Source organism: Mus caroli, unplaced genomic scaffold, assembly GCF_978045245.1.
Source record: "Mus caroli unplaced genomic scaffold, Mus_caroli_1 scaffold_16, whole genome shotgun sequence".
Taxonomy (NCBI): Eukaryota; Metazoa; Chordata; class Mammalia; order Rodentia; family Muridae; genus Mus; species Mus caroli.
The window spans coordinates 76,687,486-76,712,846 of record NW_028227271.1 but is presented as its reverse complement, the minus strand read 5'-3'; the positions used below and the strand labels follow the sequence as shown (position 1 = coordinate 76,712,846).

The 25,361-nt window shown below is 48.7% G+C and overlaps 1 protein-coding gene across 3 annotated transcripts in view; it reads right to left on the bottom strand.

Annotated features, from left to right (window-relative positions):
- Positions 1 to 3,496: 3,496 nt before the first annotated feature.
- The window catches only part of Trio (trio Rho guanine nucleotide exchange factor), a 286,800-nt gene continuing 264,935 nt past the window's right edge, over positions 3,497 to 25,361 (bottom strand). For all 3 annotated transcript variants that reach the window (XM_029469546.2, XM_029469548.2, XM_021182742.3), the window contains exons 44-57: positions 25,019 to 25,069; positions 24,717 to 24,794; positions 23,719 to 23,910; positions 20,873 to 21,050; positions 19,573 to 20,381; positions 15,557 to 15,804; positions 14,037 to 14,175; positions 13,328 to 13,355; positions 12,992 to 13,154; positions 12,651 to 12,772; positions 9,287 to 9,365; positions 8,221 to 8,421; positions 6,354 to 6,492; positions 3,497 to 5,871 (exon numbers count right to left, since the gene is read on the bottom strand). In XM_029469546.2, the coding sequence (XP_029325406.1) occupies positions 5,323 to 5,871; positions 6,354 to 6,492; positions 8,221 to 8,421; positions 9,287 to 9,365; positions 12,651 to 12,772; positions 12,992 to 13,154; positions 13,328 to 13,355; positions 14,037 to 14,175; positions 15,557 to 15,804; positions 19,573 to 20,381; positions 20,873 to 21,050; positions 23,719 to 23,910; positions 24,717 to 24,794; positions 25,019 to 25,069 (2,976 nt within the window). In that variant the 3' untranslated portion in view covers positions 3,497 to 5,322. The remainder of the gene's footprint in view (positions 5,872 to 6,353; positions 6,493 to 8,220; positions 8,422 to 9,286; positions 9,366 to 12,650; positions 12,773 to 12,991; positions 13,155 to 13,327; positions 13,356 to 14,036; positions 14,176 to 15,556; positions 15,805 to 19,572; positions 20,382 to 20,872; positions 21,051 to 23,718; positions 23,911 to 24,716; positions 24,795 to 25,018; positions 25,070 to 25,361) is intronic.

The following is a 25,361-nucleotide window of genomic DNA, read 5'->3' as shown; positions in this document are numbered from 1 at the left end:
GCAGAGTACCCAGAGACCTCAGGTCTTCGAGATTGCTTTTTGTGGCATCTGCCCGTACTTGGAGCTGAAGTAGCCAGCAGCCTGGAAGTGACAACTGGTGGAGACCAAAGGACCCCACAAAGCCTGCGCCTGCACTAAGGATGAGGCCCAGCCTAGCCAGGGCTGCTAAGGAGTTTTCAGGCAGCGGCTGAGTGGCTACCTTTCTCTGGCAACACATCAAAGCAGAAAGTGCAGTTTCAATACAACCAGTAGATAAATGCAGAGCCACAACTTTACCCCTGCCCGGCCTGAATGAGGCACGAAATCCCTGATTGTGCTTGACGATGCCAAGTGGGGAGCCAGTACAAGCAGCCTATATTCTCTGCTCGACTCAGGAGGGACATTAGGAATGGGCAAAGCATCGCTCTTGCCGACATCATCAGCTCATTTTGGTGTGTCGCTAGCTCTTTGTGTTTCTAGGTTCAGGCACCGAGGTTAACCAGACTCTTTTGCTCAATTCAAATCAGAAATCACGATCAGAGAAGCAATAACATCCAAATGAGGCTTTACTGGGGGTTGTACTCACGAAGGGGACTTCAAGGAAGAGTTACTTGGGCCCCCATAGGATGTGAAGGGCAAATCCTACACAGACAGGAAGTAGACGCTGGTACAGAGGTGGAATTAGCTGTTGCAGAAGGCCCCGGGATTTCTGCACAGCTCTCTTCAATTCTTTGTTTTTAGCACTGAGTTTTGCAGTTGGCAGAGAGATGTAGTGTACTTGTGCCTTGGGCTCCTCTGTGCTTGGCTGGTAAGAGACAGCTCAGGTGCCAACTCAGGAAGTCCTTCATGGCTAAAGTCCAGACATACTGTATTTGTGACTGACTGCAAGGAAGCTGGGGAAGGGCTCAGCGACTCCTGAGCCTGGTAATTGGTAGAAACAATTCCTTGAAACCCGTTTGCTTTTGGTTGGGAACCCCGGTGGGAGAAGAATTGGACTTTCTTGCTGTGGCTCAGCACCACTCTGCCAGGCAGAGTGTCTGCTCTTACTGGTACCAGAGAAGACTGTGGGGGGAGCTTATAGTTTCGTTTCCACCCACCAACAACAGCACTTCCATCCTCTCTAATGACAGAGTAGCACCAGAGGATGCTTGGTGCAGTTACCCTTTGCATCATCACTTGGAGGTCCTATAACAATCTTCACCCTCTATGGTACCAGAGCCTAGTAAGAGTCTGCCCTTTCCTGCTGAAGTGGTGTCTGAGAAAGCTGATTAAATCAGGTTTCTGTAAGAATACTACAATCTAATGCCCCAAACCTCCCCTATTTAAAAGTAAAATAATTCAACCAGAAGAATCCCAACTGAAATAAAAAGATGAACAATCAATACCAACACTGAAGTAGGCATGTAAGATTTTTCTGACAAAAATCTTTAGAAAAAAAAATCCTGCAATGAAAAATTATGAGTGTGACTGTGAGAAATGAATAGAAAACTTAAGCAAGAAAATAGCTATAAAGGAAACTCAAATAAAATTTTAGAACTTAAAATATAACAAACTCAGTAGATGTACTTAACAGAAAATTGTAGGAGACAGAAGAAATAAAAATGAGTGACAGCTGATTTGTCACTGGAAGCCATGAAGGCCTGTAGGAAGTGGCATGGTATTTTCCAAGTGCTAAAGAAAGACTGTCAAAATTGAGCAAAAATGTTGTTAAAAACCAAGGGATAATAAGGATATTCTTCCAGGAAGGAAAACTTTAAGGATTATTGTTATCAGAATGCCCCTCAATGACAGATGATATGTATCCTTCTAAGTAGAAAGGATGGATATAGGAAGAGATCTAGGGAACCAAATAGGAAGGACAAGGGAGAGAATAAAAGCATCTATAATTACTGTGATGGTTTGTATATGCTCGGCCCAGGGAGTGGTACTATTAGAGGGTATGGCCCTGTTGGAGTAGATGTGTCACTGTGGGTGTGGGCTTTAAGACCCTTGTGCTAGCTGCCTGGGAGCCAGTATTCTGCTAGCAGCCTTCAGATGAAGATGTAGGACTCTCAGCTCCTCCTGCGCCATGCCTGCCTGGATGCTGCCATGCTCCCACCTTGATAATGGACTGAATCTCTGAGCCTGTAAGCCAGCCCCAATTAAATGTTGCCCTTATAAGAGTTGCCTTGGTCATGGTGTCTGTTCACAGCAGTAAATGCTAACTAGAGTTGCATTGGTCACAGTGTCTGTTCACAGCTTACTAAGACAATTACCCTTTCCTTTTCCTCATTAGTTTTTAAACCGTGTTTGATTGTTGCAAATAGACAAGTGAGAAGGATAACATCATAGCTCCCAATGTAGAGATGAGACATTCAAAGCAACCACCACTGGGAGAGGCAGCACTGCAGAGAAGGACGTTGATATTATTCTCATTGTTAACTCTGATGGATTAGGAATCACCGAGGAGACACGCCTCTGAGTAGTCTTGTGTTTCCAGGGAGATTTGCCTGAGAGGGTAAGATGTGGCCTTTATGTGGGTGGTACCAGCCCACAGTTTGGGGTCCTGCTGGAGGCCATCAGCTTTTGGCTCCAGAATACCAAGAGAGGGTTGAATTGCCAGAGGCCACCAGATTTTGGTGTCTTCATCAGTTACCTGGATGTCAGAGCTGGCCTAGGACAAAACCCATAGCTGAAGTGGGAAGCATGAGCTCTCTTCCCTGGATTGATGGAATAACCAGACACAGCGCAATCAATTCTTCTGTGAACAATACAAACGATTGCTATTCAGTGAATGAGAAGCAAGTAGCCACCGCACTGATGGAGGAATTTGTTACTATAATTGAAAACCATGCCCACACAATTCTCTAGGCCCATGTGGGTTTGCTGGAAAATTCCATGAAACACTTAATGATCCATAAAAGACAAGGTTTCTCTGTGTGTAGCCTTGGCTGTTCTGGAATTGGCTTTGTAGTTTCTAGACTAGACTGGCCTTGAACCTCTGCTCTGAGTGCTGGGATCAAAGGCTTGCACTATCATGCTGGATTAGACATAGATTGTTACACAATCCCTTGCAGGCAAATAGAGATGACACTGTCCAGGTCACCTTGCAAAGTTAGGCCTACCTGATGCCAGGGGCAGTGATGGTGAGGAGAAAGCTGCAGACCGGTAGCCATGAGAACACAAGAGCACTAGCAGAGGGGGGTTGGAAGTGTTCTGGGAAAAGGTGGGCCCTGCAGGGTGTAAGCGGCAATACTTCTGTTTTTCTGAGGCTAGAATGAAATGCTCTTTATCAGGAAAACAGGGTCCCCAGGATCAGTATGAGCTAAGGCCCCATTACCAAAAGAAAGCCAGTGTGCTGTTACACGCTAGCAGTATGCGGGCTATGCCTGACCACCCTGCATCACAAGCCTGAACCAGCTCAACCAGGCCACGGCAATCCCCCTCTCACCCCTACACACCACCCCCTGCCATGCCTCTCTCAGGGACTGCTCTAATTCAGCAGTGATTCATTTAAATAAAAAGCCTAACACCAGAATCAGGCAAATATGTTTAATTTTTTAAAATAACTGATGGCAAAATAAAATATTTACATCACATCATACTGTGTAAACATGTACGGTTTCTGTACAAAGAAATATACATGCAAAAAAATAATGTAAAAGTTTTAACTGAAATAATCAAAGAAAACAGTACACAAATAAAAGTTATGAGGTTACAGATACACATCCAGTTTTTGAATCCAATTTCTCTTAAAAAGTTTCTGTACAATTTTACAAGAAACAAACACACAAAAAAAAACCCAACAGAATAAATAAAATACACCGGAAACTGCAAAGCTTAATTATGCCAGTTTATGGCTCACGACCCAGATGTCTGTCTGGCTTGGGAAGCAAGCTGGTCTCTTTTTAAAGTGTATTTCACACAATAAAGATAAAAAGACATCCAGAAAAATCCAAGCTTGCCAGAAATCCAACTTCTTGTGTTGAAGGACTTCCCACCCCAGCGCCAGCTCCGCCACTGTGACTCGGGCACTGCACACCAGCCTCAGGGTGGCCAGCACTTACTTGGCTTTTCTTACCAAAAGCTTAAAATCCGCCAATTTTTATACAGAAAGTTGAATGTCAAAAAGTCTAAAAAGTAGTAAATGTTCAGACTGATTCTGGGAAAAAAATAATACTTTGGCATTCTGAATAATAGCATAATAAAATTTAAAACATTACCCTATTATCCAGTTTTATATTCAGAGTATGAAATCACTTTTTACAGTCCTCAAAACTGACAAATTTCACGAAGAGTTAAGTGTCCTTGACGGATGGCACAGGGCTACGACCCACCCCCAACACACACAGAACCATAAAGCTCACTTGCGAAGTATGTGCTTTTTCTATATATTTATTACACGTATAACAGAAGTCTTCATAAATAGTTGCAGAAAATGTTAAAGCCACAACATTGCACATGGTATAAAATAAAAACAAAACCAAAAACAAACAAAAAAACCAAAAAAAAAAAAAAAAACCCAAAAACCCCAATGAGTGCATTTACAGTATTTTCATCTGACTGTATACCGTTCAACAATCTGATTGACGGTTTGGGGTGGTGGGGCTGGGGAGGGGGCAGTGGGGCTGGACCCAGCCTCAAGTCTCCATTGGATGGACAGACCCCATCAGACCCCCCGAGAGGAAGGCCCAGGCGGTGGGTAGGAGGGAAAGGGGTGGGGGATTGCCAGACAAAAGGCAGGAAGAGTCTTATGTACAAGTAAGGCCTACATTTCATCAGAGCAAAACCATTCATTATATTTTATGCAAAAGATTGAGGTTGAACACACATCTCAGAAGCCAAGTCTGGTGACCGGCAGATGTACCCAGACGAGGCAGCTGGAAAAGCTCCGTGCCAGGTGGACACCAAGCACTGGCTGAGCCCACAGGAGTAGCTGCCACCTGGCGAGTCTCTCCCAGAAATGCACAGTTTCTCAGTTCTGTGTAACACCAGTGGTTTGAACATAGGCATGTTTTTTTGAATAAATCTTGAAAATGTTAAATTTGCAAAATTCTATCCATGTTCATTTAAAAAAAGTATCTCTTTTTATTATTATTATTATTTTTGCAGGAACCTGAATAAAATACTGTGATCCAGCAATGCGGTCTCTGCCCGTGCAGAGTGTAACTGAAGGTCCTCCACCCCAGCGCACCTTGCAGCTCTGAGCCCAAGCGCTGTTGAGCACAGCTCACTTGGAATGCCATTTCACACGATGAACAGCCGGCGGCCGGCCACTTAGTTTTGGTTTGGTTTCCTCTTCAAAAATTCAAATTAACAGCTGATTGGCAGGTGAAAGAGAATGAGAAAGAACTTCAAGATAGGTCAGACTCTCGGCAGAAGCCTGCTTTGTAAGAAGTTTTTAATGCTACGGATAGGTCGAACATCATTCTGGTGTTTGCGCCGCTCAATGAAGGAGGTCAGTCTGGACGTGTCCAGGACGCCCGTGCCTTTGCTGCTGCCGTTGCCTGCCTGCAGCCACTGTTCCTGCAGGGCCAGTGCAGCCGAGGGACGCTTGGCGGGGTCCTCCTGTAGGAGGAAGCACACAAATTCTTTGGCCTTCTGGCTAACTCCTTGAAAGTAGTCCTCTGGGAAGCTAAAGTCCAGCCGGCAAATATTCAGGCAGGTCTCTTCCACGCTGTCATCCAGGAAGGGGGACACGCCGCTGAGCAGCACGTAGGTGAGCACCCCAACACTCCATGTGTCCGCGGTCAGGGAGACAGGGTTCCCAAGAATGATTTCCGGGGCTGCAAACTCGGGGTTCCCCAGCAACTGGTGGATGTAGTAGGTGGTGTTGAGCTGGACAGCATCTCCAAAGTCAGCCAGTTTAATGGTTGGCTTGGCCAAACTCTGATCCACCAAGATATTCTCAGGCTAGAATGTAGGAGGAGACACCGTCATTGGCAAACATCCCTAATCCATGCTCAGTCTGACCACTGTCAGGATCCTGTGGTGAGGCAGAAGTCAGCCACACAACTGCCACCCAAAGGAAGTTCTTTGGGCCAGTGAGGGAACAGGCTGGAGAGGAACAGCCCCCTAGGAGTGGCTCTCAGCTTTAGGGTCCAAATAGCCTAGCTCAACACTGTCCCCTCTTCCCAAGGCACCCTCAAGTGGGTAGATTCCATGCCAAACTTGGCAGCACTGACGGGAGCTTCCTAAACACCTCCTGACCCAACAGATTGAACTACCAGTACTTCCCGGTTGAGTTTACTGATGGCAACTCAAGGAAAGAGATCAGGGATTTGCCCCAGTGTCCTCCTCTCCCCAGCTGCCTCCAGGCTCAGGCAGGGAGCAAGGCTCTAGCATCCCATGTGACCTATCTAGACCCGCCCTTGCTCAGCCCCGGGCCTGCCAACCTTTAGGTCCAGGTGTGCTATCCTGCAGTTGTGAAGGTATCGGACGGCTTCCAGAACTTCCCCCAGGTGCGCTCTGACCTTCCCTTCGGTGAGGCTTCCCCACCGGACCACACAGTCGAGGAGGCGACCTTGGTCAGCCCTACAAGGTAAGAAGAACAGTTCTCATGATGCCTTTCAAGTCACAGGCCATTTTAGGGAGACATCAACCCCATGGTCTCTGTACCTCCACTGGGTGCCATGGTACAGGGAGGGGGTTCTGGCCCCCTCACTGAGATGATCCAAGTGGGTAATGGCTGGGGGAGAGCTGCAGCCAGGAACTGCAACCCTGTTGTCTGTTGCTATGGCAAGCTGCTGGGCAGTGTCTATGCACGGTTGTAGATAATTGCTGGAATAAGGAAGGCGTACCCACTTCACTTAGCCTACACTTCCTTCCTGACATATAAAGCACGCCACATGAAGACAGATGAGGTCATGCTGTAAAAAGCCACATGCTGGGGCAATAGATTCATGCTTAGTCAAAGCTACCCTAATCTGAACTAACTTTTAATATTAAAAAAATACAAAGGTCTAAGCCTAAACTTTAGTAGTGTCTATTCACCCGACCTTGGGTGCGTCATTTTCCTGTTTCAAAGATGAGGAAGCAGAGGCAGAGAAAGCACATACATTTTCTAAGGTTTCATGGCTCATGAACAGCTGTTATTGGGTGGAGACCACTCTGCATACCCGCTGTTCTCAGAAGAGAAGTTTATAGGAAGACAGACCACCTGCCCAGCAAGGAACGGTCATTAGTGAGAAATTTTGACCTGCTCTAGTGAAAATTAATTCTGTTAATAGGCTGATGAGGCTGCACCATGGTGGTTAGCTGAGAATGTCCTCCATATACTTATATATTTGAATGCCTGCTCTCTAGGAGATTGAACTGTTTGGGAAGGATTAGGAGGTGTGGCCTTGTTGGAGGTGTGTCACTGAGGGTGGGCATTGAAGTTTCAAAAGCCCACACCATTACCCCTTAGCAGCCCCCCACCTCCCCCTTTCTTGTGCTTATAGATCGGACAGATGGAAGTGCTCCACGCTGGCCTGCCTGTCATCATGCTTCCACCTGTGGTAGTCATGGACTCTAACACCATGGAATGGTGAATCCTTAAGTTCAATGATTTCTTCTATACAATGTCTTGGTGACGACGTTTTGCCATGCAATGGAAAAGTTGCCCAGAGATACATTATGCAACTTTCTAGTAAAAAGAAGTAAGAACAGGGGGCCTGGGGGTGTGGCTGGTGATCTGGTCCTTGCCAGGATATATAAGGCACTGGGCCCAACTTTGTACTGTAAAATAAGCACATTCCCTTTAACATTCCTGGACCATCCACTGCGAATCTACAGTTGAAAGAGATGCCACTTTAGACCAAGGCTGTGGTGACTTCTGACAAAGACGTGAATGAGTTTACTTGTTCAGAATCCCCGGGGAAGGTGGGCAGTAGCTGCTGGTCATCAAGCTTAGCCAGACACCCTCCAAGGCATGTGGGCTCAGACGGTGGCTTTCCACACATACTGCACTGTTCTAGCTCCTGACAGTTCGCCAATAGCTGTGCATTTAAAGACATCAGGGATGAGGGGCTGGAGCGATGGCTCGATCACTAAAAGCACTAGTTATTCTTGCAGGGCCCAGGATGAATTCCCAACACTCAAATGGTTTTGCCGCGACCAGAGTTTCCAAAACAGTAGTCTCTAACGATAAACCTATGTCTGTAGAAGTCCTACGAATGCTAAACCCACAGAGCCCATTTCTTTTTCTCAGAGAACAATCGGGATCAGCAAAAGTGCTGGGAGCCAAGGTGAGGACAGGGAAAAGGAAGGCTGAGTACGCACATTTCCAGAACCAGGATGTAACTGGTGGGGGTCTCGAAGGTGTCAAGAAGGCTCACGAGGAGGGGGTGCTGCAGGTTCTGCAGGATGCTGAGCTCATGAGTGACCTGGTCACGCTTCATCAACTTCTTGTTCACAAACTTTGTGGCCACTGCTCGTTTGGTTCCCTTCTGGTCACATTTCTTAACTACAGCAAACCTGCCCCTGTAAAACCCATCATGAAGAGATTACATGGGGCCACGTCTATGGGATGGTGACGTCTTTGCTGGGTCGTGTGGGAAGGATGTGATGGTTCAGCCATTGCATTGCTATTCCCTCCCCACCCCACCCCTGGCCCCCAACAGCAGCTCCACTTCTGATGCTGGGACCGGTCAGACCCTGGACTTCCTAACTCCTGAATGAGGTGAAAGGGATGGCTCCAGAGAGTCTTGCCCTCACCATGCAGTTTCTACCTTCAGATCCTGGAGAACCTCACCATTGTGAGACCACGGCAAGCACCCACAGTTGCCAGTGTCCCTCCCACTCCTGAGAGAGGATCATGCTTTGTTGGTTTAAGCTTGTTTGCAGGGTATGCAATCTGTCTCTTCACCTGGGGTCAAGGCTCGGTGCTGCATCGCATATGCATGCACCCCCAGGAGCCTGGGCTGCACCTGACTTTCTGTGGATAAGATGACCTTGTTCTTGGAGTAAGCACATTCTACATGCCCAGGGGCAATGCATGAGAGTGTAGCACAGGCAGGGCAGGCTGTGGGGTAAGTTAATCTCCTTCCCACTGTTCCCTTGTGGAGGTGGAGGGTCAGTAGGTGGCTACCCCGTTACTATTAACTGTGGAATATGGAGAGAGCATAGTTGCTGGTTTCTGTCATGCCATCTTTCCTCTAAAACCATGAGCTAGAAGAACCCTGTTCTCTCTTTTAAGCTGTTTCTGTCAGGTACTGTCACAAGGACATAAAGCCACCAACACCAAGCACATGGCAGTCACTTCTATGGGTGGTGACATTCTATTTTCGGTCTTGGGACAGTGAGTGATCTTACTTTTGTGGAGGAGGCTCTGGGCTCCGTGTCATACCTGCCAAGCTCAGCCACTTCACTGTAGAAGGCGTCGAAGTTGTCCTTCCAAGTCACCACGATCCCATCACTCCCTGGACCTGCAAGAAGAGCACCACTTCGCCTTGACTGCATTAGGTTTTCCTTTCTAAAGTTATGTCTCTGTCAACGGCCTTAAAAGACGGTGGTCCTCTTCCCCCTGCTCCCTCCCCAGGGCTGGCATTACAGGACTGAGTCTCCTCCTCGGCTCCTGAGTGTCCCTGAAGCAGAGCTTCTCGGGAAGAAGTCACAAATCTGCACTATCCAGCACGGCTGCCACAGTGGCCACAGAGCATCTCTGATGGGTACACACGCTCGTGTCATAGTAAGACAGATGTGTGGGACCCTGAACACAGACAGAAGATGTGAAATACCCCGAGAACACTTTATAGGCATTGACTTCATGTTAGAATTGAATACTGTGGATATATTAGATTAAGTCAAATACTAGATAAATCAACTTACTTTTATTTAAAAATGTAAAACTCTACCCGAGACTTATGTATAATGTCTAGCAGTGCTTGAGTGTGCATGTGCTTGTGTAGAGGACACAGGGAGCCCCTCTCCATTACTCTTTGCCTATTTCCTAGACATCTTCTCTTGGAGCCTGGAGGAGTCTGGGAAATCTCAGCCTCCCTTCTGTCTCTGCCCCTCCCAGCACTGGGTTACATACCCCATAAACATGCCTGAAGGTTTATATAGGTTCTGGGGATTTAGACTCAAGCCATTATGCTTGTATAGAAAGCGGCTTTTACCCCCTGAGCCATCTCCCCAGCCTGATGATTTATAGTGAGCCCCACCCTATTCACCAGACTCAGCTTGCAAACTATGCTTGTTTACACATCCTTCAGAAATGGAGGGTCCCACCATGTCTTCTTAATGTCCACAGTCTTTTAGAGTGATTTATAAATATGTTGCAAACATGGACAGTTTTGTCACACATATGCCAGCTGGAAGTCATTTGTTAGTAGTAAATGTGGTGTTATATAAGCCCTAAGGAAACAAGATGCTTTTTCTAAACACTTATGCAAAAGGAATCATTAAGACTCCTAAATAAGACTCCCATAGTGACGACGACACCATGAGCTGACATGCCAATGTACATAGAGGGAATTTCACAAGGGCTCACCCCTATATGAAGAGCTATAGGTTAATTAATGGGTGAGGGGGGAATATGAAAGAATCAAAGTTCTCTAGAGATCTAAACTCATAAACATTCAAGTAACACTAAGTGAGTCGGGAGTGTAGAGGTTTTTGTCTCTTACTGTCTATTGTAATGCTAACTGGGGGGGGGGGGCAGTTGTCCCTGTGACCCTGCCCCCAAGCTAATTTTGATTGGTGAATAAAGATGCCAATAGCCAATAAATGGGCAGATGAAATGGGGGGGGGGGCTGTTAGGTTTCCCAGGCTTGAGATCAGAGGAAAACCAGGAGGAGAGAAGAAGGTAGAGGAAGAAGGAGAAACCACCATGGGTTAACTGAGCCATAAAAACATGGCCCTCAAGGCTGGCTGATCGGAGTTAAGAGCAGCCCAGATGAAACATAGTAAGTAAAATTCAGGGTTATCGATAGGACAGTAGAGTCTAACAGCATGGAGGGTAGGCAGCTGCTTAGCTGTTGAGTTGTTTAAGGCTTGTTGTAAATATAAAGGCTGTGAGTGTGTCCTTCATTCGGGAACTAATTTGTTAAAGGTGGGGTAGAAACCTTGGGACAGAATTAGAATAATTTCTGCAACAACAGAGTGATGTGTGTGTGTGCATGTGGGCATGTGTGTGTGGGCATGTGGACGTGTGTGTGTATAGCAATAATAAAGAAGAGGGAGTGGGGGGTGTGGAAGAAGCTGGAGTGGGAGAAGAACGGTGAAATGATGTAAGCTGAGAACTTATGCATGGGATATTAAAAAGGTTTTAATTATAAGAAGAAACATTGATTTCTCTCACATACAATCAAACATTTTCCCATTATTTTCCAATGAAAACACTCCTATGAGATTCCTTAAAACTGTCTTCCAAATATTGTACATACATAGAAGAGGGAAACAAGTTGAGTCTCTGATGCCTAAGCTGTTTGAGAAGTGGCATCACACAGACTCGAGGCACTGTGCTCCTCCTTGTCACAGCTCCTCTCTTTCACTGCAGGGGACCCTGGCCTGACTGGCTCCATTCTGCTCCATTGGCGGGAGCACACACGCATCTCTGAGGTGTCAGGACAGACCTCCCTAGCCTCACTCTTGAGCTGCAACTGTTCTGCCCTGAGCCTGCCAATGCATGGCCATGGTGTCAACCTGTCTGAGAGCTCCGGGGCTTAGGGTCAGCAGGGTAGGTGCAACACTCTGGTGAGCACACGGCAAAAGAACTCTCTACACAGGACAGCTCACTGGTACAGACTGACTAGAACTCACTAAAGCCGCACACCACCAACGCCTGCAAATTAAGTGGCTCTCAGGGCACAGTTTGGAAATCACAGAAAATAACTGGGAATGGCCTGTCTGACAAGATGGAGTTTTTTTTCTGAAGGCCTTGAAGATTCTGTGATTGGAATTTAGACATTTCCCTTTCTGTAATTTTCCTGCTCAGATCCACATGGGACAACCATGACTGTGACTCTCGGAGTTGTTGGCAGTAGCTTATTGAGAACCAACTCTATAGTTTGTATGATTCTTTTTTAAATGAGAAAATCAGTGATTCTTTACTTTTAACTTGAAGATCTTGCTCTCCTTTAAGTCACAATCACGTAACTATAACATGCCGTTTCTATGATTTAATAAAAGTTTTAGACGAACTTTGCTTACAGTCTACACTCTAGAACTCAATTCAGCATCTAGTTTGATTTTTATTTGCCCTGCAGGAAGCGGTTGAGGGCGGGTGGGCACTTGGAACTGCCTGGTGTATCCAGTGGGTCTCAGTGAACACTGCTGGAATCCAGTGCACACACACACCCTGCTCTGAGCACCTACCCAAATCAAATGCAGTCATTGGGAGCTGAACAGGGCTAGGCAGGATTCTGTCTACAGAGCTAGCTGCAGAGAACACAGCATTCCGCTGGTCTGTAGGTGTGTCTGCCAGAGCTGCTGACAATCAGGGAATGCTCTTCTCGCTTGATACTTGGGGAGGGCACTGGGCTCAGCAGCCCACGCCTCACTGAAGGGCTGTGCTGAGATCCGAGACACATCTGGGTCTACTATACCACTTCCTTTTCACTCATGTGCTTCATGAAGCAACTTAGCCCTAGCTGGAAGACTGGGTAAAAGGGCACGTTTTTAAGAACGGAGGACATGAGCGTACATTCCAGCTCAGGCCAGTCACTTAAGAGACTGTTGGCAGAGGCACCCTGCCCCCGGAGGCTTACCTAGAACCCTCAGACTGGCAGAAGACGAGGCTGAACCCATGTCATTCACAGCGATGCAGGTGTAGATACCATCATCTTCTGTGCTCACACCGATGATCTTCAGAGTGGCCTCCCCAACGTCACTGTTGCACATGTGAGGACATGCTGGGGTCAGGAGGGCTTGGCACCTTTAGGCACCAGCTCTATCTCCCTCCCTGGGTATGAGATCTCCCATAGACTAAGTGGCCAAGGCATCGGAGGAAAGAGATGACTACAATCACGCAGACAAGTGCATTTCTAGCTACGGAGTAGTCAGATTAGCCACACCCCTACCAGGAAACTGCTCTGGCCTAGCCACTCACCTGTAGGAGATGCTGTAGTGGTCATCGTTGTTCAAAGTGTTGTGTTCCGGGCCCTTCCAGGTGATTGAGGCCTTGGGGCGGCCACAGACACGACATCTAAAAACAACGGTCTCCCCTGTCTCGCACGTGACCTCACTCAATGGGATAACAAATTCTGGGGGAACTGCAAGGAAAGGGAGTTTAGTCAATGTCAGTCACCCTTCTCTCTCATGGACTCCTACAAAAGCAGTGGGAACCCAGAACACCACAGGCTATCCCAGGGCACAGGCATGATGCTCTGAGACAGAGCCCGCAGTCCTGTGCCCCTTCAGACTGGAGGAAGACAACAGAACTCACCGTCATAAATGTAGTTGGGGTTAAGAAGCTGGAAAGACAAAGATTTGTAAATTAATAAATTGTAGTTAAAACTGGGAGCTATTTTCAGGAGGGAGACTGCTTCCAGGGCTACCCTTACTGTGGGAGGCGCTTGGCTGGTCCGGAACCACGGACCCAATCCCCTTCTGCTGCTCTTCCCTGCCCTTGACCATGCTGTGCCACACCAATTAGCCGAGGCTTAGCTTCTTATTCACAAACACGCTACTTAACCTGTCCCAGGATTCAGGCCGAGGCCAACTGACCTACCCACATTATCTGACCCCACATGGACCCGGTGCAGTGTGCAGGTGGAAAACCCAGGCCTGAGTAAGTCATGTACCAGCACGGTTCCCAGCTAGTGCAGAGCGAGCCAGTATAATGCTGCTCCTATGGGCAATGAGGGCGTCCTCAAGCAAGGCCCAGCTTAGTTAGGGTCTGCGGTGGCTGATCCTTCCCACCCTCCTCTTGGCTTCTCTCTCCACACCACCTTCACAGATACCTTGTTACTGAGCCCTTCTCACCTTCACAGATACCTTGTTACTGAGCCCTTCTCACCTTCACAGACACCTTGTTACTGGGCCCTTCTCGCCTTCACAGATACCTTGTTACTGAGCCCTTCTCGTCTTCACAGATACCTTGTTACTGAGCCCTTCTCACCTTCACAGACACCTTGTTACTGAGCCCTTCTCACCTTCACAGATACCTTGTTACTGAGCCCTTCTCGTGGCTTCCTGTACCCATTCTCCAACTTGCCATCCCTTTTGCCGTCTTTATCTTTCTTCTCAGACTTCTTCCTTAAACGGAGTGCTGTGTGCCAAGATGTTGATTTCCTAGGGAGGAAAAGACCACACTGCTCAGCTCCCTCCTTCGCCATGGTCAGCAGTTGTCACCGGGAAAGTGTCAGAGAAAGGCTCCTGATAAACTGAGATCCCATGAAAACTGAATGCACAAAGCAGGTGACAAAGTCAGCCATTCCTTATGCAAATTTTAAAGATTAAGATACAAAGGTGCCTGTAACAGTTAATTCTGTATCAACTTGGCTGGGCCATACTGTGCCGAGAAGACAAACGTTCCCAGGATCTGTTTGAGGATATTTTTGACTGACAGGAACAGCTGCTTGCCCTTCCTCGTCCAGTCAGGTAAAGGTATATGAGGGGAACTCTCCAGAAATCCACCTCAGACTTGATGGGTGGCAGCAGTTTGGATTTGCCTGTCTCCACAACTGTGAGACCTGGTCCCTGGCAAGCCTACCTTCTGATTTGCCTATCCACAGCCTACCTCAGTGGGCCTGTTTCCCTGAAGAGCTCTCATGCCAAGGTTCACACTTGTATTTTGAGGAACCAAATAGAACATGAAGCTTTAATCTTTTAGGTTTCTATTAAAGGCCAGGCTGACACTGAAGGCTTTTGAGCAGGGGTCCTGAACAATACACTCGCTGCTAACTGCCTATCCTGGAGACAGGGGAAGGAGGGAAGAAGAGATGGATGGATGCATTTACCCCCCAGTACCAGCCTCCCGCAGGTGCCCGCTAGGCCGGGCAGTACTGTTTTCCAAAGGCATTGACAGTTCTTGAAGTGTGGCTATTCTCTGACATTTCAGGGAGGTTCCAGGAAGAGAGAAAGTTTCCAAAAGCAGTTGGACTCAGTTTTAAGATAATGCTCAAAATGCAGCAAAGCCGACTTCAAGCTTACGTCAACAAGCCTTCGAGTAACAAAGAGCTCACAGCAACGCCACCACATAGACCAGTGGTTCTCAACCTTCCTAATGCTGCAGCCATTTAATACACTGTGACCCCTCCCATCCATAAAATTAATTCTGTTACTACTTCATAACCAGTGTTGCAGTTATGTATTATGATGTAAACATCTGTTTTCTGGTAATCTTAGGTGACCCCCATGAAGGGGCCATTTGACCCCCCCACAGGTTGAGGACTGCTGGTATAGACCTTCCTGCAGCCTGTGTCTCTCAAGAGGTCCTGCTCCCTGGATATTTAGTGACCTGAACAAAAAAGGTATTAGGGATCTATTGGGATGAGGCTAGCCCTTCACCTGGGGGGGGGGGCGTCACACAATTTGCTTAGAGGCAAACTTGCACTCACAGACACAGTTTTCCCTCCACTGGCTGCTTCCCTCCAGGGCCTTCCAGTACTTCCCGGAATGGCTCCTATGCCCTGAGCTGTCCACGCTCAGGCTGCTCACTGATGTCACTTACTTGAGAGTCCCATCGGGGTTCTCCATGATAACTGCACTCGTATGGCCCAAGACGAAGCCCGGAATCCAGCCCTCGGCTGCGGGGCACTGGTCAGTGGCGGCTCGGAACACCAGAAACATGTTCTGCTGGTTGCTGGCCAGAATTTGAACGACCTCTCCTTGATAGACGTTTATCTCATCCTCCTTCACTGCCGTGTACTCGTGTGTCACCAGCATGGTGGAGATGTTGCTACTGCTGCTGCCTTCACTCTGGAGGGGAGAGATGAAGAGAACAGGGTGGACAGGGACTGAGAGGAGGCGCGACAGCCGCAGCCACTGCTCACCTCGAGCCATGGCGCCAGCCCACAGGAGGGCTCGGCAGTCAGACAGGGAGATGGCATACTCTTTCTTCCTCCACACTCGCTTCCGCTTAGTGTCCCCTGTGCAACAACTTGCTTAGCCATTGAGAAACAACTCCCAAAGATCCACCTCAGTGCTGATGCCCTGGGGGCCTGGTGTGGTTGGATCTTCCTGTGTCCTCTTATCGATGCCATGTTGGGCGTTTCCAATTCAAACACGTGTTAACTTTGAAGGCTGTCGGCTAGCCATTTGGTCCCCAAATCTTCCTAAGAAGGCCACCATTGGGATGTGCACTCCAGGTCACAGGCTGTTGTTTGCCTAACCTTTTCTACCCCTACTAACTAAATACCAAGAACAGGGAACATCTGAAAGGCCGATCCCTAACACTCTACTCTTAGGGACGGCTGCTCCATCTCCTTTATGTCCCTCAGAGGATGCTGTCTTGACTGAACTTGCCTCAAGGTCTTCATGTTGCTCTTGTTATGGGAACATACGGCAGAATGTCACACAGCTGCCTTCAAGCTTTGTGGAAGAGACCTTTGTGTGGCTGTGGGGATATCTTCTACTGCCCTTATCCAGAGGCCTCAAGAGCATCCAGTTTCTTTGGTCAGTGACTGAGGGGTGGTTGGCCTGCAACGCCTGTTCAGTAACTCAGTCAATGCAACAAGATTGTAAAAAGTAAAACTGAGTTGGTTCCTTAAGGTCTCCAGCCGGGCACACGAACTGAATGAACAGAACACAAATGGCAGTCACCTGTCCCATGGTCTCACCTGACTGGTGACCTACTGTTCCAGGAAAGATGACAGGTGAGCGAGCGAGAGAGAGAGAGAGCTATCTCTCCAGAGTCCCTCTTTGGGAGTGGCTTCCAGGCCCTGGTGTCTGTGAGCGTTTACACTGTTGCTGTAAGCTATTTATGGAAGTCAGCATTTCAAAGGCCTGTTATGTACTCTGGGACACTGAGTGGGAGAGATCACCTGGTCCAGTCACCCTTTGCAGTCCTGGCCTATTGAGCATGTCAGAACCTGCTGGAGCAGACAGCTGACCACTGTTCTGAGACGGCTGAGGGGACACAAGACCCACCTGCTCTTCTCTGTGAGGCCATGGGTGGGAAGGGAAGCCAACACGCCAGTTACTGGACATTGCATGGATGGCTGTGCATGAGAGCTGCCTGCCTCTCGTGGTCGTGAGGTGGTTCGCTCTTGTTCCCCCCTCCCCCCATCCCACCCCCATGGTGCCCACTTCCTGCCTGTGACCCTTCAGTTCAGAGGTGCCATGCGTGTTCCCTGTGGACTTTCAGTGTGGACCTTAGTATTTTGATTTAGATGGCGGGACCTAGCAGTTTTGGGATGGCTAAGGCAAATGTTCGAGAAACGTATCCTACCCCGTTCTGTGCCACAGCTGCCACGGTTAGGGCATCGCCGTGGGTGGTATCTATAACTGGACTGATTTGCAACAATCACAGCTCCTGTCACTTCTGGTCTGGATGGACACCGGGCATTTCAAATGGGCCTTCTTCAATTCCCACAACCTCCATGCTATTCGTAGAGCATGGCCATCTATCTGCCCCCACCCCCCAAGAGTAGGGTGATAAGTGTGCACAGGCCACCCAGCCAGTGACATGGAGGCGGGGTTCTGGCTGACTCTAATGTGTGTTCATGGTGGTGGGAGGGAAAGTCCATCAGTGGCCCAGCCGACAGGCTCACCCAGTCAGCTCGGGGCCATCTGTTTGCACCCGGCCCTGACCTCAGCAGAATTCAGCAGAAGGTACCATCTGGAGCATGAGGAAGGACACCCCCAGAGGTCAGACACAGTGGCCTGTCTATAATCCAGAACAGTCCCTCAGAGGTGGTCCCAGGGAAGGAGGCCCTGCGGACCTGTTAGCAACTTAGCACTCCAATGACCTCTTGCAGCCAGAGACAGGAAGAGGGCCAGAGGACATTTCCTATCCCTACCTACCCTGATGTGAGGCACACTGACTAAAACCCAGCCTGTCAACTTCCTTTTCCAAGCTACCTCCTACAAGAGCAGCAGTAAGAGGCAGAAAGGCCACTCCCCGATGTAACGGACTCTGGCCAGTGTGATGCACCATGCCTTCTTCTGGGTGGAGCTATGCCCAGGCCCAGCTCCTGTGCTAGAGCAGTTACTCACTTGGAGACCCAGACCTGAAAGCTGCTCACTGCTTACTAGAAATATGTACAGGTTAGGGGGTAGGAGATGTCAGCAGGCCCATTCTGTATGGGTCACAGTGCTGAGACCAGGCCTGGTGACTGAGCAGACCACTGGGTCTGGGGCTGTGACTGGCCAGGGGGCTGTCCTCCCACCTAGCGTTTCCCAATTAGCTGGAAGCTCCCTTGCTCTCTCCATTTTCCACGGAATGGAGAGTTCATAGCAAGGACACGGGAGTGCCCACCATCAGACACCTACTTAACCCCTTGGTGGTCAAACAGGTGTAAATAAACGAATCAAGGCCCACTTCTTAATTTCTTCCACAAATAAAGAGGAAGGCTGAGTTAATTAAAATACCTAACAACAACAACAAAAAGAAGGTAAGATCAAGAGTCTGAATGAGGGATTAATAGAAGTCCAGAGGAAAGAGACATGCAAAAGCTAGATTTTATGTATAAATATATATACAATGAGAGACACAGACCCTTTTAGGGAAATGTATTTAAAAATTTATAAAGCGATCAAACATACACTCGTTAGAACAGTTCTGTGCACTCACGCATGCCTTTAGGAGTGTTATGGGCCAGGTCACTTGCCCTGTAGGAGATAGCTGGAGGACAGTGAGGAGGCCACAGCGTGGGGGGAGCCCAGCAGAGACACCCTTCAGCCTGAGAACACAATGCAAGTGACCACAAAATGAGCCAGAACCCCAGTGCAGAAGCACTCGACCTGCCCCCACATCCTCTCTGGAGGCCTGAGGCCCAGCCATCTCTGGAGAAGTTGGGTGTCAAGGTGCCTGGGCCAGTGTCTCTCCAGGAGACTTGGGGCAGAAAGAACTTTCCCACTGGGTAGATTCCTGTTCCCTAATGCCATCTTATTTTGCTTTGAGTTGATGTTGGAAGTTTTCTTGAGGAAAAAAAAAATTTTTTTCTCATCAGATGACTCAAAAAAAAAAAAAAAAAAAAGCAGCGAAGACAACTTATGGTGTAAAAGAGCGAAACTAAGCAAAGAGCAAGAAGCTTAGAAGTTACACATTTCATTGTGAGTAATAGAGAACAGAGGAAAAGACCCCTCCAAAAAGCGGGGGAAAAAAAAGTGAGCGAGGAGGCAGGGCCCAAAGAGCAAGTCCCAAGACGCTTTGCTGGTCAGAAACTGGAGACTCAAAGATGCTGCATTGAGGAGATTAATGGTGCGCTCTCTCGTAACAGGGAGACAGGAATAAAGCGAGAAGCAGGTTAGTAGAGAGGAGAGCAGGCGCTGTCCGTGGTCCCGAGAGGGTTAGAGGTGGCTGCATTCGTTTGGTGGCTGGGTGCCAGCGCAGCCCCACAGGGCACGGACGCGAGTGTACACACAGAGGCCACGGACGTGTCTACTCAGACAATGCACAGGAGAGCTGGAGAAGGCGGTCACTGCTGCACAGTGCTGGAGAGCTGGAGTTAGTACGGAGGTTTAGAAGAGCTGGCGGGACAGAGGCGGTGGGGTGGACGGGCGCAGGCTCCCTGGCACTCTTACCCCGTTGCTCTGAGTGGACTGCACGGACTGCTCGCTGGCCGAGGAGCACGTGCTCATGCGGTCTGTGTCCTTGCTGGGGGCTGCATGGCGGTGCGACTGTCGCTGGAGGGAGTCACTGTCCCCCGGGAAGGTGAAGGAGCTTGGCCGGCTGGCAGGGGAAGCAGGAATGGAGCTCCAGAAGGAGCCCCCCTTCTGCAGGGGGCTGCTGGGAGGAAAGGCCTCCTTGCCAAAAGGAGAAGGGAACGTAGTGGAGAGAGGAGAGTTCAGCGGTGAAACGGCCCCAGGCCTAGTCTTGCCCAGAGGCAGTGAGCCCAGGTTCCCCCGGGCATCCTTGGTGTTTCCGTCTTGGCTTGTACCGGAAGTACTCCCTGGGGCCTTCCGGGGGCTCTCCATCACCTTCATCTTGGGAATGGGTTCTGTTTCTCGCTCATGACCTTCGGAGTCTCCACTCAGGGGGAGCCTGCTGGGCTGGCCAAGGCTGGCCTCAAGGGCCAGGCTGCTGCTGGGGGTAGGCAGTGAGGGGCTGGGAGCAGACATACCTGACATCTTGTCTGCCTCTGCCTGGCTTGAGGCTGCAGAGGAGACCAGCATGGGGGGGTGGTGTCTGACAGGCTGTGGGATCCTGGAGGGCCTGCTCCTGCTCGAGCTGGGGCCACTGCTACAGCTGCTGGGGCCACTGCCATGGCTGCTGCTGCCTCCGCTGGAGGCCCCGCTGCCGCCGCTGCCCCCGCCCCCGCCGCTGCTGCCCCCGCTGCCACTGCCGCCGCCCCCACTATGGTTCCTCTGGTACTCGATGGGTGATGTCAAGGCTGTAAGCAAGCAATTCAACAGAAGAAAGTCAGATAGGACACCAAGAAAATTCCAGAGTGTGTTTGTTTGTTTGTTTGTTTGTTTAAAAAGGGCACACACAACCAAGGGCACACACAACGTGCTTTTTAATTGGGTATATAATGCACTTGCCAGTGATTCTGGCATTTTTGATCTGTGTCATATCCTCAGGATCGCCTGAAACTTCTTCTTCCTACTGTGTCACCTCCTTTCCTATTATGTCACCTACGCATGGCAGAATGTAACTGCATCTCGAGGAACGTTCAATGACCTCAATGAAGGTGGAGTGGCCGCTCCAAATCCTGACTGCCACCAAAACCCTGTGACATTCTAGACAAATTATCAGTCCACTGTGCCTCAGCTTCCTATAGCAGACAGTAAGCTCGGTTGCTATCAATACGTAAAGCAGAGCGCTGAGACACAGAAACATGTGTCTTAGAGAAAGGAGACACAGCCAGTAAGGGTACATCACCGTTTAAAAAGTTGCGCTGGTTTTCTAAGATTTGGTTGATCTCATGGATCCATGTTTGCCGGACGCTTGGACTGGATGAATGCAAAACGAAAGTCTCCACGGCATCGCCCGTCCTGGACGTCAGGGCGAACTTACAGGGATCGCTCTCCACATTTTCCTCCAGGCAGAGGCAACTCACCTTTAAAACAGCAAGTCATTATTTACAACAGCTACGGCACGGGGCATCCTGAGTATTCACCAATTAACTGAAGGTTGGTCGACAGAATACACCTGCTGCGGGGCCTTTGGCACACAGCTTTAACGTGAGAGGATGCTCTGACATGCACTGCAACAGCATGGTCAGACTTTTGAAAAACTATGCCAACTTTGCTCCCTCACAAGGATAGATATGTGAAGCTTCACAAACACGGTATCCTGGAAGCAGAAAGAGGCATGGGATTGTCAAGGGTTGCTGGGAGGGGGACAGTGGGGAGGTTGCGTTTAATGGGTGGAGAGATTAACTCTTGCAAGACGAAAGGACTCCTGGGTATGAGGATTGTGGCACAACACAAAGGTACTTAATATCAATGAGCGGTTCCTAGAAAACACTTAAAATGGCAGATATTATGTTACATACATTTTGCCACAGAAATTAAAAGTATGAAGTGAATCTCATCTTATATTGATTGACATGGCAACAGCTACTTTTTAGCTGAATTCTGTTAGCCTCAGACACCATCACAGGTCAAGCATTCCTAAAACCCTGTCCGGTCTTGAGTGACCACCCACCGTGAAGACAGGAGCTCACAGACTACTGCATAAGGTGCCTTTAGGCTATTTGTATAAAGTGAGCATGGCACACTCACACTTTGTGCTTAGAGCCGAATCCCAGCCTGGGGGCTGCCGAGATGGTTTCCATGGTAAAAGGCTTGCTGCACAACCTGACTTCATCCCACATAAATGTAAAGGAGAGAACCAATTCCACAGAGCTTTCTGTCTCGCATCCACATGTGCAATGTGGCATGAGTGCCCAAATGCATATACCATGTACACTCATAAAGATACCTGGATACCATTGCTAAGTTGCCAGTGTGTATACGTATATAGTAAATATTTTTTAACTTAAAAAACCAAAAAGGCCTGAAATCAGAAAGACTTTGTCTGCAGCGCTTCAGTAAAGAGTATTTAATCAGTATCAGGAAGGATTTCAAAGCCATTTAAAGTCTCAGGTGCAAAGGCCGATATAAGGCTTGACTAACAGCTGAAACAATTACCTAGTATTTATTTCAAAACCTCTCCTGCAATTAGCCAGCACTCATTCTTCTCCAAAAATAAAAACTCACCAAGCAGGGGTGGCGCATGCCTATAATCCCCATACTCGGGAGGCAGAGGCAGGCAGATCTCTGAGTCTGAGGCTAGCATGGTCTACAGACTTAGTTCCAGGACAGCCAGGGCTACACAGAAAAGCCATCTCAAAGCAAACACACATTAAGATGGCCCATAAGATGGCCCATCATGTAAAGGCACTTGTCACCAAGCTCAGCGATCTGAATTTGATCCCAGGGGTCCTGTGATGGGAGAGAACGGAGTCCCATAAATTCTCCTCACTTCATTCACACTCTGTGGCACACAAGCACAGACACAGCACATAAAAATAAGCAAATGTATTTTAAAAAGATTAAAGTCTCAAATATCAAAAAGGATATGCAAGTGTATCTGACGTCATGATGAAAGTACAGAGAATCACCTCACAGAAGCAGCAGAGACATAATATAATGCATCAACAGAACTTCTAAGGTGCTGGGGTGGCTGTCTGTCCACAGACTTGTGAATAGCAATTCTAATGGGTGGGCCGGCATACGGGCATGCCTTTGGAGGAAGGTCCCACAGTAGCCAGCACTAGGGTGGCATGAGACAAAGGGTTACTTCAGGCCATGGAAGCTCTTCTTTTTTGCCTGGCTCTGAAGTCTTTACAATAGGCATTCATGAGCAAAAGATCACATGGCTCAAAGGCTGTGCCCACAGATCAACCTTCCCCTTGTGCAGGCACTTAAAACCACTGAACCGTATGACAGTCCAAGCAGCGAGCTTCATAGGAGAGAGCGCCATGCCTCACCAGTACACCATGAAGCCAACAGACTCAAAGGGTGTATGCAGTTCCTTGGCACCTGTGATGTCGACCCTAGTGTTCGTACAGAAGGCCCTCATAGAGAGGAACACATCTTCCTCCTGAACTCTCCTGCACAGCTGAAGACATGGCAAGAGCTTGAGGGGCTGGGTGGGTGCAAGCACACATCTCCTAGGGACCACCTGCTGGCTTCGGGGCTCCTCTCTGTCATTCTGTCACCCTTGATTTGTCTCCTTTACAGACTTAGGACCATACTCATATAACTATTTTCTGTCTGTTCACCTTTTTCGGCCACCAGAGGGCAAGCTGCCCTAGGGCAGAGAGGGTAGCTGCCTCATCTCTGCCGCCCAGTGACTGGAAGAACCCTCAGGATCCCTCTGTTGAATAGAGAATGAGACACCTAGCTGGCTCTTTTCTTTGGCCCTAGGCCAAGACCCTGAAGGTGAGGCTTGGACTTGTAAGCTAAGTTTTACATGGTCTCCCAGAGGGCAGCGGTATGTACACTGCCCAATGGCTATAGTCACATAGGTATTAAATGAAGTCATACAGTATTGCGGACAGCAGCTCCAGAGTACAGAAAGCAGAAAGAGGCAGGATGCAATTTTAAGATTCAACAGTGTACTAAAATGTCTTGTAAATACTTAATAAAATGAGCACTGGAAATGCCTCCCTAAGCACAAAAGTTCTTAGCATGACAGATATGTGTGCTGGCACATGAAGCTCGCAGGCATGCATTTACCTTGATACTGTTCTTGAACAGAAATCCTGGCATGGAAAAGCCCTTTTTTTTATCAAGTGGTTCGCTGAATATGACGATCTGTTCAAAGAGGAAAACCCGCCTCTCTTTGCATCGAGGCAGAAGTCCTGCATCTTGATCTGTGACCAGGAATGTGTCCTGTAAGAGCAGTTTACCCTGGGCAACAATTTTACCCTAAAACAAGAAGAGGGGAGGGAAGGGTGGGGAACATTATATTCTCAGTGACCAATCATCTGTTTCCTTTGGCTCCCTCCCACAAAATGACACATTCTTCTAGGAGCTGCAGAGCTTATTCTTTTACTGTGATGAATTCCTAGCTCTAGGCAGAACAATTCTTTAAGTTAAAAGTCTTGTCAGCTCTGGGTAAAACCAGTGGCCTCAGAAGCAGAGGGCAAGAACAGGCTTCTTCCGGGATGATTCTGACAAAAAGCAAGCATCCCTCTCCCCGACTTGTCAGCAGAAGTCTCCACAGTACAGACTGTGGGGCTTCAGTCGGAGAAACACAGGCTTGGGACATTCAGCTTTAATGCTCCAGTGAGCAGGTGGCAAGGAACGTTAAAGCATCTCCCACCTTCTTACTCAACTGGAGGGACAGCTTCTGGTCTGAGTTTGCAATCTGTACAGGTTGGTTAGACTCAAGAACCCAGTGGTCCTGAAATCAGTCTCCCAGGTATGAGAGAAAGCAGCTTTTGTGGCTTTAGATGCCTGGAGACGATGCAGAGGCTGTCAGAGACAAAGCACGGCCCTGCTCACCTCTCCTTGAATGGCCTCAGGCAGAAGAAGGTTCCCCAAAGCAAATCAAAGGCCCCGAAAAAAAAATGGAAAGAAAGTCAGTCACACTGGAGAGTGAGAGAGGAGAAAGGAAAAAAGAAAGAAAGAAGGAAGGAAGGAAAGAAAGAAAGAATATATGTGCATAGAAATAACCCAGGCCAGAGGAAAGGGATGGGAAGTGGAGGGCCCCTCAAGAAACAATGCATTACGTCAAATCCCTGCAGCCGGCCGACATTCATCATGTCATTACAGCGCTTCGGCACGATGCACATGACTTCTACAGCTTTCTGTGGGTGGGGAAGAAAGCAGAGTTAGCGTTCACACACCTCCCAGGAACCCGTTAGTGCCCACCCTCCACTGCACCTCCAGCTTAAGTTTCTCTCCCTCCACACCTCCGGAGTACAGATGCAGAGTACAGACACATCAGAGACCCCACACCCTCAGCGGCCCCTCCCAGGACCCGACCCCACGCCAGGAGGGGTTTGCAAGAGAGCAACAGAATGCTAAGTACCTCTAATTCGGACGTGTCCAGGCTAGCTTTTTTTGAGTACTTGAGGAAGTCCTGTGAGGAAACGAAGAGAGAGATGTGGTGAGAGTGATGGGCAGGGGCAGCTGGCCCCGACCACCCTTCCTGCAATGGGCACTTTTGGTTCAGGTCGTTCACAGTCACATTCCCTCCTCTCAGAACCACACACAAAGGCATCCTGATGGTGACGCTGTCCTTGCTTCCCAGTTTATTCTGAGATAGCTGTGGCCTCTCTCCATGTGCAGGCCCTAAGTTTCATGTGATGTCATCCCCGATGGTGCTTACTAACTTAAAGTAATTCGTAGCTAGGCCATATGGAAACTTGAAG